At 38.8% G+C, this 14,216-nt stretch overlaps 1 protein-coding gene across 3 annotated transcripts in view; it reads right to left on the bottom strand.

Moving 5' to 3' along the window:
- The window catches only part of LARGE1 (LARGE xylosyl- and glucuronyltransferase 1), a 279,742-nt gene that overhangs the window by 194,164 nt on the left and 71,362 nt on the right, over nt 1-14,216 (bottom strand). For all 3 annotated transcript variants that reach the window (XM_042837889.1, XM_042837887.1, XM_042837888.1), the window contains exon 3: nt 6,015-6,202. In XM_042837889.1, coding sequence (XP_042693823.1) covers nt 6,015-6,120 — 106 coding nt within the window. In that variant the 5' untranslated portion in view covers nt 6,121-6,202. The remainder of the gene's footprint in view (nt 1-6,014; nt 6,203-14,216) is intronic.

Here is a 14,216-nt window from a genome sequence, read left to right as displayed (position 1 = left end):
CTGCCCAACACATGAGTGAAAAGAGGACAATACAGGAAAGTAGGAAAGAAGGAAGACCTCTTGATCTTAAAATTCTAGTCCAGAAGCTAACAAAAAACACACTCAACTTCATCTCTCTCAAAGACACCCTACATGATCTCAAACAACCTCTTCTCCAGTTTTCATCTATAAGTTACATTATTGATTCTTCCTTTGCTGTGATACATTTTCTAAACAGAAGCCCTGAACAGACATTCCAGGGCTTCCAACTTCAAGCGGATCCGCCACACAAAGACTGGTAACTCCAGTGCATTTTCATCCTGTCAGATGGACATAATGGTAAACATGCTGAGGGCGCAAAGCCACAGTGGACACTCCTCTGAGGAATCCGTGATGTCAACTTACACTTCAAGTATCCATTTTACTTGACCTCCACAATAAAGGGGATGGTAAACTGCAACATATATGCGAAAATGATGCCATTTCTGAAGCGACTGTTGGTTAGTGAAATTGCTGTTTTCTTCCTAATGAAAATTCATTACATATCACTTCAGTTTCCTCTTCTCTGTTCTAAATGCACTCAATCCTACCCACTCTATTTCTTTGCCTTTTGAATGTAATTTAAGAATATTGGAACAATTAGCTTTTTCATTCAAAGTAACTGATAACTGAAATTATGCTGCCCTTGTGCATCGTTAAAAACAACAACAGTAACCAGGTACATTCTAAGGCTATATAACATTCAAAATCCTCTTTAATATTCTAGTTCACAACCTTAATAGACATTTATACTTGATTAATGAGGCTTTTAGTAGCTACTGCTGTCACAGCTTGGATAATGAAACCTCCAATAAATATTTCAAGGCAGTGTTTGAGTGACAGCTGCGATGCAGGAGGCTGCTTTGCACATAGGTAGTTCTGAAAGTAACGCCTCCTATTTATTTCCATGGAAACTGCAACAGACAACTACAAAACAGTATTTTTCAACACAGTCACCACCACTGGCTATGCATTTTTACCTTTGATAAACAAGCCTGCATGCTGCACTCATAAAAATCCATGGGGCTGTACAGAACTTGAATTGTCTTTCAAATTGCTGTAACCATGGCAGAAACACACTACCCATCGCCTTAGTGTGCTCACATCCACTGCGTGGTCTTCCATAAACGTTCAGCAAGCATCAGTGAATTTCAGTGGGTTCCATTTTCTCCACATGGAGGAATTCAATGACACACCTTCGTTTCATACACATTTCCATGTCAGACACCGTTTTGTCAGACTGCCCCTGCTGCCATCTGTCACATGACAACAAAAAATAATGAGATATTGGTGGGAAGATTCAACCTCTACTACCACACTGCCAACATCCATCTCTGATGTTGTGGGCAAACATAATAAAATAAGAATTACTTTCACAGCAGACATCATCATTTCTGATAACAGAAACAAAAAACAAAATGAAAACAAAATTTCCTTCTACAGACTTTCAGGCTATTTACATACACATATGTAAATATGTAACATATGTATATGTAAGTATGTAACATATACATACATATTTATATACACCAACGGAACTGATAACATTGGAGTATATTTTACTTTATAGATCTACTAATACAGTGCTTAAAGGTTTTTAAATGTGGACTCACCGCTATGCTATGGCAAACTAATAACTGAAGTCCTTAGATGTATGAAAACAAAGCAGTAATGTAATTGTTAATTGCATCAAGAAAAAATAACTTCAGGATGCAGCATTGCAGGTGTAAGTACTGAAGAGTCATTTGCTTCCAATGCTCTGAAACAAACAAACAAACAACTGCAGAAAGAAGAAGACTACAAAATTCTTTGCCATGACAACTCAGCCAGCTCAACTAGTTTAGCTTAGTGGAAAGAAAAAAAACAACTGAGAAGTGATTCAACTGCTCTGTGTAAGTACCTGTAAAAGGAAACACACTGAGCCTCGACAGTGAAATTAGTATGGATTTACCAAGGGTAAATCACATATGTCCAACCTGACTGCTTTCTGCAATGTAGTGATTATAGCTGTGAATATGAGAGACCAGTAGATGCAATTTTTTTTAATGTTTCCCACAGAATTCCTCTATCCAAGTTGGGGGCTAGACCTTCTGGGAGGACTTGGGTCTTGCTGGACACTGCGTTATGTATGACCCAGGAGTATGCCTGGACAGCAATGCAAGCTGGGAACAATCAACAGGAACACAGGAAAGAGGCTGAGAGAAATGACCACTTCCCTTGATTTGATACTCATTGGACCACATCTGGCATATTGTGTCCAGCTTGGGGCCCTCCATTTAAAAAAGACATTAACGAAGTAGGCCTACAAAGCTGTTTGGTTGCTGAATTGCTTGCTTGTCCCAAGAGAGCCAAGGTTGTTCAGCCTGGAGGTGATCCAGGGGACTTACTGCATGGCTCCAGTTCCTATAGCAGATGCAAGAAGATGGAACCAGGCTCTGCACAGAAATGCACTGTGTAGGATGAGGGACATCAACCACCAGCCATAAACAAAGGAAGTTCAAAAGAGATACAGCAAGAAACTCTCCCACTTGATGGCAGTCCAGCAGACAGTCAGCAGTGGCACAAGTGGCTCAGAGCAGCCATGTTGTGTTTCCATCCTTGGAGGTTTTCAAGATATGACTGGATAAAGTCATCTGACCTGATCCTGTTTAAACAAGTTCAACCAGAGAGCATCTGGAGTCCCTTCCAACCTTAAGAATTCAGTAAGGCTGTTCCTTTAATCCAGTGGAGAAAAGTGTAACAAGAACCATTTACTTGAATCTGAACCCAGAGGAACTGAAAAGAATATTCCTAGCAGCACCTGTGTTTAATCACAGACACCTAGTGCCAGAAGCTGCAGAGGACTCTCCGCTCCCACTTGTTTCAAATCAAAGTACCATGCTGTTGGGGCATTTTTTACTCAAGTATGCATTAACGCATAAAGACATTAATACATAAAATAGTCATGCAGACCAAAGTGGTGCAAAAAAACCAAGAAGTCAGATAAATTGAAGAACAGCTTCAACTGTCTGGCCATTAATGTACAAGCTTAGGAAAATGCTACTTATTATTTGGTTAAATAAATATTTTAACTTACCCCAGTTTTCAACCAATAAATTAAGATTTGATCACCCCTCAGCCATATAGTAAAATAGAATAAAGTAAAATAAACAGCCACAGAGAGATAACGGAAAGAGTTAATAACTTTGCATTGCTTGCAGCCCTTTTCCAGTGCAAGGCTTCTTAATCAGTAATGTGCTTTGCTGCCTGGTTTCATTTAAGATTAATTCACACTGAGAGCTTTAAGTCACCTCAAATAGCATGTAGAAGCAAATTTCAAGATCTGTATTGAGCCCTCTGTAAAAACAAAGGATTCTACACGCAGGAATTTAAAGCAGTACTCCATTTACAATTGTGGACACAATTAAAATAGTCATTACAATAAGGCAGCATAATATTCTTCTAAAAACAAAAAGGTGAGGGCTGCATTTGCTCAGCTTTTAAAAATCAAACAAAATCAGCACTGTTCTGACTGCTAGATCATTACCGTTCAAATATGCAGCCAGCACCCCATATATTTTCAGTTTTATGTGAATCCCATAAGTGTTTCATTTTAGAATGAGCTCACAGAGTTACTGCCCATTGAGGCAGAATTTTAAGTAACCAAATAAATTTGCATAAGCAAATATTTATACCTGACATACAACCAATTCAGAGATGTACGCAATATGCACTAAAAATCTTTAGATGCCCTTACTTGTAATTTAACTTGGAATCCAATTTTTTTTTGAAACCAAGCACAAATTGCTCAGCCAGGATTACATAAAAGAAGCTTGCTTGACATTTAAAACAATGAATTTTAAAATTTATCAGACTGTAAGCTGAACAGTTTTTGTGTTTGAACAATTTTTAAAAGGATGAAACACCCTTCCTTATGTTAAGATAACTAAGAAATGGTTTTTAAGCTTGCCAAAATAACATGGCTACTGACAGAAATGAAATGCTCTATCTTTAAAAAACAAAATAAAAGCAACAAAAAGCTGCTTAGTAACAAGTAATAAGGGACACAACATTTTCTAACCTCACCTAACTGCACTGAACTCCTTCAAGAACAGAAAAAAGTTCATCAGATACACAGCTGAAAAGGCAAAGTACTGCTTGTTTCAGGTCTGATTATTAAAACTACCTGTTATATGGCTGCAAGTTGATAAACATATGCAAATTTGAAGATCTCTGCTTGAAAAATGCAGAGGAAGGAGAGCTGTCCCAGGTGTAACATCCAATGGCCACCCACAGGGACCTGGATTCAAACTGATTTCATAAAGAAATATGCCTCAGGTATTCATTGATTTTTTGTGTTCATCCTTCTGGCAAAATAAGCACAGAGGCAGTGGCCAGAACTAATAGTCTTCACACAAGGCAAATGGCAAGAAAACAGCCTCATGTGCTTGCAGGTTTCAGCCACGTTGGTATTTATATATAACCAAATTGGAAACCCATAAAACATTTCATAGAATTCAGCTTTTAAAACAGGGCATAGTGTTAGTAGCAAATGGACAGAACCTGGACAGGACCTGGACATAGCTCCTGTACAGGAAGAAGACTCAGAAGTAATACAATTATTTTCTTGTCTTCTTTTGCAGAAGAACATCCCAAATGAAAACAGAACATTTCGGGGGTATTCACAATGACATACTGGCTGCTCTGTATGGTGAAAGCAGACTAGCTGCACAGCAAGTCCCAGACTGAACACTTCCCAGGCACTCTGCTAGCTGCTCAGCCAGGTGTTGTTCAGGCTGTGTATATTTAAGCACTTTTTAGGAAATGTGATACAGTTATAGTTAGGTTGCTCTGAAAGTAATCTGTCCTATTTGTTTGCATGGAAACTACAATTGATACAAAGATCATAACTGTTTGAGAGAGCAAATTGTCAGCTTCAAAACGCTATTTTTCAACACAGTAACCACTATTAGCAATGCATTTTCACCAGCAATGAAGAAGAGCCTGCATGCCACACTCACCAAAATCTGCATGGCAGGGCTACACCTATTTCCATTTTGACCTCCAAGCCCACACACTCATTCCCCAAACAACAATAATCATGGATCATTGCATGGGTCATGGTTACAGACACAGAGGGCAATGCAGCATTACCACTGTAGGTGTGGAGAACGGTTAGAAGATGGCAGTGCTGGGCAAACCTAGCACTCTGAAAGTTTTGTTAACCCTCAATGCGCTGTGGGATGCACTGAGTATAAGCCCTTGTCTCATGATTTCTTTACTGCAATGTTTACTTCACAGAGTGTAGTTCCACCACACCACCTCCCATTCCACAAACTAAGAACCTGTTTCTTGTTTCAGTGAATAGAGGCCCACTCAGGCCATGAGGCCACTGGACAAGAGACAGCCTGCAGATGAGTGACCCCCACCTAGCAGAGTTCACAACATACAGAACCATACTAGGTACACGTTTTCCTGGTCTTTACAGAAGATAGATACACTTCCTGCTTCATACCACAAAATTAAACTCCATGACCCATACCATCCATACATACGAAGACTCACACACACATTCATAAAAACAGGAGTTGTGTAAAATGTGTGCAGAATACGTATTTTTTATAATTCATACCTTTTTAAACATTTCTAAACAGTATTAAGAGCAGAACTGAAAATAAGACAATAATTTTAGTGGAAATGAAATCTTACAGTGTACAAGATAGATCCACCTTTAGGAATCAGAAAACATAGAGGTCAAATAAATTAGGGAAAATCAGAGTTTTGGTTGCATTTAAATTCAAGGACTAGAGGAAAACTGAACAGCAATTACCTGCTCCTCAGCAGTGAGAACACAGTAAGGAAAGCCCTTTGTTGAAGTCTGCATGCTGGGAGTCATTTTCCTACACAAATCAAACCGGCTTTATTTAAATAAAACCAGCGATGCCTGATGTACGTCTGTCTGCTCCAATGCAAATCATTCAACACACGCTTTTACCCAGCCATTACTCCCCTCCTACCTTCAAAACTCCCAGCAAACAGATAAATCCACGTTATGGCTGGCACGAAGAGGACGGTCAGAGAGGCAGCCAGGAATTTCCGCCTCCCTCTGCAGATTCCCAGCATTCTCTCAGGAGTTTCAGATTCCCAACCCAGTGCTGTTCCTATGTCGGAAGCAAATAGTCCACAGCCTCCCACATATTACTTCCTGAAAAGGAAAGGAAAAAATATTTCAACAGCTTATCTCTCTACAGAAATGAGGACTATGCCAGTATTCCTAAAGAGTTAGAAGATGAAAGCCAAAAACTGTGTTATTGCAATTGCAAAGCAGTACTCATTTCATTGTCACCCATAACTACTTAATAATAAAGCAAGTTTTAGAAGTCCCCTACAGGACCATCAACAGAACACATCATAACATCTAAACACACACTGAGCTGATCTCACAAAGAATTGTCACCTCTATTTGTCATGTATTCGCTTCTCATTTACTCTAAAGACATTCTTGATTCTCTGATGCCTATGTGTGGTGATGCCCCTGGACAGATAAGAGAAATCCACTCACATTCCTTCAACTGCTTCCAAAGAGCAAAAGTCACACCACTGAATCAATGAGCTGGCTGCAGGTGGTCATGAACTCAAGACAGTGATTGAAGAATGAATGAAAGGTAAAGTCCAGGGGGCGAGGGGTGCTGTTAAAATGACCAGTTTGCTAAATGCGTTGAGCTCAGTGCAGATGAACTTATGAAAGAGAAGGGAAGGAAAAATAGGCAAGGAAGACTCCTTAGTCACAAACAGGTGGTATGAGGACCTTCACGCTGTATGCAATAATAAAAGGAGATTCTGAAGAGCATCATCATTTTTATGCGCAAAAATAGGATCTTAATGTATTTTAAATAATTGTTATGCATTTCACATGCTTAGATGGCAGAATAATCTAGTGATATTTACTCACAGGAAAATGAATATTCCAACACCAGTGCAGACATGCAGAGCACATGTTTTACATACCTTGCTTTATATATAGATTTATATATATATGTATTTAAAGGAAAGCAAGTACAGAAAGGCTGGTGTTAAACTTGAGGGGCTGGAAAAGGAAAGGGGCTGGTGTTAAACTAGAGAGTTGGAAAAGGAAAGGGAATCATTAAGTTGGAAAAGTTCAGTTCAGACTTTGTGTGAAAGGGCTTCTGTTTCCTAATTTTAAAAATTGCTGTGCAAACATGATAGAGAAAGAAGAATAGACAGAAGCAGAACAAGGAATTTCCTAACAGAAACTTTTGGTTCATCCTTAAACTAGCACTGTAACTGAAATCAGTAATTAAAGCATTTCTACAAAGTTCAACAATATTTTAACAATATTAACAATAACTACTGTGTGCCTCTAAATTATGTCTGTGCTCAACAACTCTGCATATATTGCTCTGAAAGTCAATTCTGAAATCCAATTACAGCAAAAAAGAGAATTATAGACAAGAGAAGAAAGTTGAGACAACTTGGCGGCTGGGGATATCAGGCTGCAGTAATCAGAGAAACTTACAGCCCTTCCTCAAATGTTCAACAGAGCCTACATTACTACAAAAAAAACCCTCTTAAACTATAGTTTAAGAGACATGGCAGCACTTCTGACCTTGGAACTGATAAAATGGAATATAATTTGTCCAGAGCCAGCACAAAAAGCATTCCATTGTGTCAGCTTTTCACCTGAGTGAATGCCTCACCATAGAGATTCTGCAAAAAATATGTGGACAGACTTAATATGAACAGCTGTGATATTAAAGACACTCTGCTAGACAGAGACACACATTTAGTAGATAAATTGTGGAGGATTCTTAACTTTATTCACTTAAATTTGGATAGCGATTACATTTCATTTCTTTTCCTTACATCACACAGCTGGTACAACTACTCTGAAGAGATTCCTTTACATGACTACTTGAAAGCACAGATAATTCTCCTGGGTTTTGTGTTCCACACTTGCTATTTGTATATATGTTGCAAACTACTACACAAAATCATTTACTTGAAGTAGAAATTATATATTTCTCCATCTCTATAACATCATGGAGTGCGCCATTAGCATCAATCAATACATACGAAAATAATCTTTGAAGTAATTAACTCACAAGCAGGGTTACTCTGCAGTAGCAACATTTTGCAATGCAGTGTGCTTTAGTCACATGCTGCTCCTACCAACAATACCTATGAAGCCCAGAGAATCCACACTGAATGTTCCTGAAATGATGCCATTGCAAAGGTGGTACAAATTTTCAGGATAATGGCACCCAGGCTACACAGTCTGAATTATAGTAGTGCTAGTGCACTAATTCATCCTCAGGCTGTGTATTAAAAACAAAATCAGTTTTTCTTACATATTCTTTTAAATACCCAAGAAAATGAGCTTCCTGAATAGAATCACAGAATGGTTTGGGTTGCAAGGGACCTCAAGGATCATGAAGCTCCAACCCCCCCACCTCAAGCAGGGCCACCAACCTCCCTATCTGATACTAGACCAGGCTGCCCAGGGCACCATCCAATCTGGCCTTGAACACCTCCAGGGACGGGGCATCCACAACCTCTCTGGGCAGCCTGTTCCAGCACCTCACCACTCTCATAGTAAAGAATTCCTCCCTGATATCCAACTTAAAACTTCCCTCCTTCACCTTAAAACCATTTCTTCTTGTCGTGCTATTATCTACTCTTTCAAAGAGTTGAGGTCAATAGGTCAATGAGAAGGATGAAATATATATTTTCTGTCCCATGAATGTAAAACACCCTAGAAAGTTAAGAAAGTATAAGGAGCAACACTGAATTCTCAACAGAAAGGCAGGAGTGTGGGACATTCAGTCTTTTGCAAACTGTAATTAATCAGAAAAACAAAAAAAAAACCAAAAACCACAGTCGTATCATTCTGTATATTCATGCACATCTTTCAGCTCACTAGGAAGATATTTGGGAAAATTCCTGGAATGGCAAGTAAGCGTGTGATGGATCACCCTGGTAAATGCTGAAGTACTTCATTTTTTAGTGCTTTAAAGGAGAAAAGATCCACAAGCTATTTTAAAGGAAGTTTCCACCTTCCTTCCCAAGTTCCAGAAGCAGTGAAATGCTTCTTGAGTCTTAGATATTAGTTTCCAGAGAATATAATCACCACATCTACTGAATATTTTTTTGCAACTAGACAATGCATCATGTGCAAAATCTACATAAGCAATTCTATGAAAGGTCCATGAATGGTAAAGAAAATGCTCAGCTTAAAAGGGAAGATTTTACTCTATCATTTATTTTTTATACATTTTACTTTTTTTTTTTTTTTTTTAACCTAACATGCCAGCATACAAATTGAAAGAAGATAATGCAGTTCTTAAATGAGATTTTCTTTCAATTCATCAGGTTTCAGCTTGATGTCTGTCATGAAAGGAAAGTGACAAAGCTGGCTGAGCAATGGCTGAGCACGGAACAGGGCAGCATTGTGCTCCTTTCCGTCACATGAGCTCACTGTTGCGTTTAAGACCCCTCCCACGGCATCCTCTGGTCCTCCACACTCTAACTTGTCGAGGGGTCTTAAAAGCAGTTTATTGTAGCTGAGACAGTCCAACTACCAAATAGCCAATGGATCCTCCAGGGAGGTGATGGAGTCACTCACTGTCCCTGGAGGTGTTCCATAACCGTGTGGATGTGGCACTGAGGGACACAGTGAGCATCACAGGGATGGGCTGGCGGTAGGACCAGGTGATCTTAGAGGCCTTTTCCAACTTTAATGCTTCCATGATTCTCTTAATTTATTGTCCAATGTTTGTAGCTCAAGATAAACAGTTTGAAACACGGTCTTCACTCTTCCAGGCAAAATCAGATTTTCTGCCTCTACCACAGATACACAGAAGTCATATACATTGAGGGTGTTCATCTACAATTTTTAATGTACTGAATATGCTCCACAGGTGTGATGTCATTATTTTTCAGAAATCTGATGAAATAAATAATAGCCACAGCAGTCGACTGTAGGCATGCCATCATGTATGTCGTGCTGTCAGCCAGATGCTCTACACTTCTGAAATTCAAGAGTTATAAAACCTACTGCACATGTACAGATCAAAAGTCAGTAACACAGCAACCTCAGGCCAGCTTGATTGTTATTAACCATGCTATAAAAGGCTAAGAGCCTGGACAATGCCTGTGTGAGAGGTCGCAGTGGGAATTAAAATAAATTGGGTTTCTCATTGCAAAAGCTTACTCATGACCTCCTTACTACTCAGCAACAGTGAGCTGAAAGCCTTTCATTATCTTTGCATATGGTTAAACGCTTCCATTAACCACATTACCTTGTCAGAGCGGTTGCTTTGTTTTAAATCAAGGATTATCTCCTCAGCTAAGCATGAGGCAGCTCTCAACCAATATGAGCAGCACATATATTAAAGCATGTAACACAACACTAATCACATTGGTATTCAGTTTCAATTCTTTTTTTTTTTTTCTTCCTCTTCCAATTATTGCATGACAGCTCGACCATGTCGGATATCCAGCAGGAGTTTGGTGGAACAATGGAAATAATTACGAAAACAAAAATCAAACACAATTAACTAGATTTAACTGCTCTACTATAAAAAGCTTTTCCAACCGCTTCATACAGTTTCTTGCATTTGTTACAGTTAATCTTATCCCAGTAATCTTCTGTTTGTTTTCAGAGCAACCGAGATGAATACATACAGTTAAAGCTGTTTATACACCAATCCTGTGCCTTGGCTTTGCTGTGTTTCTTCAATTAATGTTATCTAATTCTTTCTGCTTTTCCACACTTGCAGTCATAGAGTCAATGAACAATTTCTGCTGTAAAGCTTTCCCTTTAGCTCTGTGTCAGTGTAGCATCCATCCTTTAAGAAAGATTTTTCACCAAACTCAAAATAATAATAACCTAAAGACAAAAGCTATATATCTTAGCCAGTATTTTTCAAATGTTAATTTAAAATACTGTTAAAGTGGGGTTATAAGGAGTTTACTCCATGATAGTCGGCTTTTTATTTTGTAAGAGGATTGCAGCTTTGCAGTCTTCCAGTTCTGGAAGCTCATGGCCATTGACATTTTTACCATATTAGAGAGAAGTTTGATGCCATAAAGGCAGCACAGTGAAATAAAAGATAATTAAATTATAAATCTTTATTTAGATAAACATTCCATTGCTAATATGCTCCACTTCTAAAGTTATTAAAACAGAAACAGCATTTTGAAGGAAAATGTCATATTCTCCCTCACCAAACTCTTCCCTCTCTTACATGGAACACACCACGGAAACAAACCTAAGGCTCCCTTTGCTTCCATACTGCCTGAATTTGCTTGAGTTGCAAATCTTCCCCACTGTATCAGACTTCTCAGTGCATTTCTGGAGGCATTCAAAGCCAGGTTGGATGGGGCCCTGGGCAGCCTCAAGTGGGGGATGGCAGGTCTGCTCATGGCAAGGGTTGGGACTGGGTGGGCTTTAAGTTCCCTATCAATCCAACCCATTCCATGATGCTACGATTCTATGGTACCATGCCTTGAGGGAAGGATTCTGAATAAATTCAGATTCAGCATCCTCCTCAGAAACCACCTTAAAGGAACAATTACAGCAGTTCCCAAATGCTACCAAATTTACTGTTTCTCAATGAGTTACAAGAAAATAGTCCTATCTATAATAGAGAAACTAGCTAGTAAGATGACAGCACAAATGAGTTCTGCTTTGCAACTGTGCTAATTGCTCACAGGACCCGTAGGATTGACACCTTCTTTTATATCTTCACTCAATACGTGCTGTGGCTCAAGGAAAATTCTGTTAGTGGTCAGATAACTAAAGCTTTCTAGAAGTTTCCAGGCAGCAGAGCTGTAAGCAACACTATTGCAGGAATGGAGATCTATCTGGACAGTAGTATGGTTGCAGACAGAGAGAAATAGGTAAATAAGATGCTTTCACTTTTTTTCCTTTCAAGTTCAAAAGAAGGAAAGTCTGAAACTTTAATACTTAATATCAAGAAAGAACATAGTTTAATATAATATGGTAGTAAACTTTTTCTAAGCCTCCATTCTGTCACCATTAACGTGAGGAGGAAAAAAAAATCTACTTTTTAAGAAGAGATAGCAGTAACCAAACACAATCATGACAGAAAGACAAGCCTTGGCCACTGTATGATTTCAACTGCAACCCAAGAATGATACTTGTTTTCAGACCTGTTTTCACAATGAATTCTCCAAGCTCAGCTTTACCCCAGCTCCTCAACTACAGGAGCGCATAGTACTAGAATTTCCTGACTCTCTAGTTTAACTCAAGACTCTGCACAGTCAAAGAGCAGAACAGTCTGACTTAGTTTGCACAGAGCAGAAAGCTAAAAAGATACTGTCCATCCATACTAAAAATGTCTTTGCAACTGAGACCTTAAAATCACTGAACTATGAACATCCTGGAGATCACAGCCAACCAGCAGTAGTAGCTGTGGTACAGAATCATTCAGTAGTAAAGCAATTCTGCTCCAGAATCAGGGTTTACACTCAGACCACAACTTTATTACATATCTGATTTCAGGTTCAAAAGCAAAGAAATTATTACAGAATATCATTCTTGGCTGGAAGGAACATCAATGTTGCTGCATCGCAGATCTCCCCGCAAAGATGCCAGGGCTTCTTTCACCTTCAAAAACCATGCATTTGTCCTCTCACAGTTTCCCTTTCTTCCATACTGCATCTTCTTATGGAAGATAAAGTGGTCTCTAAATCAGAAGCAGGACACCATATACAACATATCTGACACTGCTCGCAAATTTTGATGCTGCTATTTTGCTTTCCATCTAAAGTACTTAAATGCTTATTCATAAGCAGTGTTTAACTTTATTACAATCTTCAGTATAGAGAGCTATTCTAATGTAGAAATAAATTAAAGATTCACAAGCAGGTTTTGACCAGGAGAAACAATTATTACATGAAGTATTCTTCCCCGCAAAGAAACCCATGTCTCTCATGAAGAAATGTCCTATCTTAAAAAGAAAATGTGCATTTTTCAAAAACTTTATGATTAAACATGCAGGTTCTCAAATTAAAGCTCTGTTTTACTTGGGGATTAGTAGCACACTCAAAGCAGCTACTTACTTATCAGATGGAAATAGAAGTTGCTGCACTTTTGAATTGCTTTTTATAAAATGTTGCCGTTTCCAGCAGGCTGGTCAAACTAGTCATGAGAACTTTACATAAGGAGACTAAAGGCTACCAATAAATTAGAAAGTGGTAGATCAGGCTGGCAAAGTGCACTGAGTGATATGGTGGTACCTTCCTGCAGCAGTGAGGTTATGGATAGATACAAGCTTTTTAGGAAGGGGCAGTCTAGAAGGCAAGCAGGAGGAATTACTCTGTATTTAAGAGCATCAGGAATGCATGGAGTTCTCCCTGGAATCTCTTTCCACTGTCTAGCATCCCTGAGACATATCTGTAGTGCTGCGAGCACATCTAGGTTCCTCAGTACCAGGTAAGGACACAACCACAGAGGCTGTGAAGCCTCCATCCTTGAAGGTACTCAAAATACAGATAAATGTGGTCCTGAACAACCTGCTTTAGATGACTATTTAAAGCACAGTATCAGCCTAGACAATCTCCAGAGGTCCCTCTCAAATGCAATGCCACGATACTGTGATTCTACAGTTTTGTAAGCAGCCACAGGTCACTTGATTTAAATCCTCAGAACTTTCAGCTGTGATCCTACTGCACCTACTGCACATGAATAATGATGAACACAGACAATAACACACTGAAACACACAGAGAATCCCAGGTTAAACTGTTAACTAGTGTAATTCAATATAGCAACACTGAGGTCAATTCAACCTGCATCAAATCACAACAAATACGGACTGAATCTCAATTAATGGACAAAGCTGATTTTTACACAAGTACCACACACCTCATATCTACACATAACCTAAATATTATTAAAATCACAAATATTTGCATTGAATTTACATAAAAATAGAACAACTAAAGCAAGAAAGATTTCTTGAATTACTGGGAAATTCAAACTGGAATATACAAGGCATTGGCAAATAGGAAAAAAACCCACAGATATATATGTATGGCTGTGACTGAAAGTAGAGAACAAAGTCTTCACCAAAATTCCAGTGCTGATTTACTGAGTCCATTACATTATCCAACCTTTCAACAGTTCCTTGTATGCAAAATACATTAGGCAGCACAGTGAGTTGAGAGCATTTT

This window comes from Centrocercus urophasianus, unplaced genomic scaffold (genome assembly GCF_019232065.1).
Source record: "Centrocercus urophasianus isolate 14NV4802_14NV808 unplaced genomic scaffold, USGS_Curo_1.0 seq_73, whole genome shotgun sequence".
Classification (NCBI taxonomy): Eukaryota; Metazoa; Chordata; class Aves; order Galliformes; family Phasianidae; genus Centrocercus; species Centrocercus urophasianus.
Note: the sequence above shows the minus strand (reverse complement) of the source record. Positions and strands in the feature narration are given on the sequence as shown.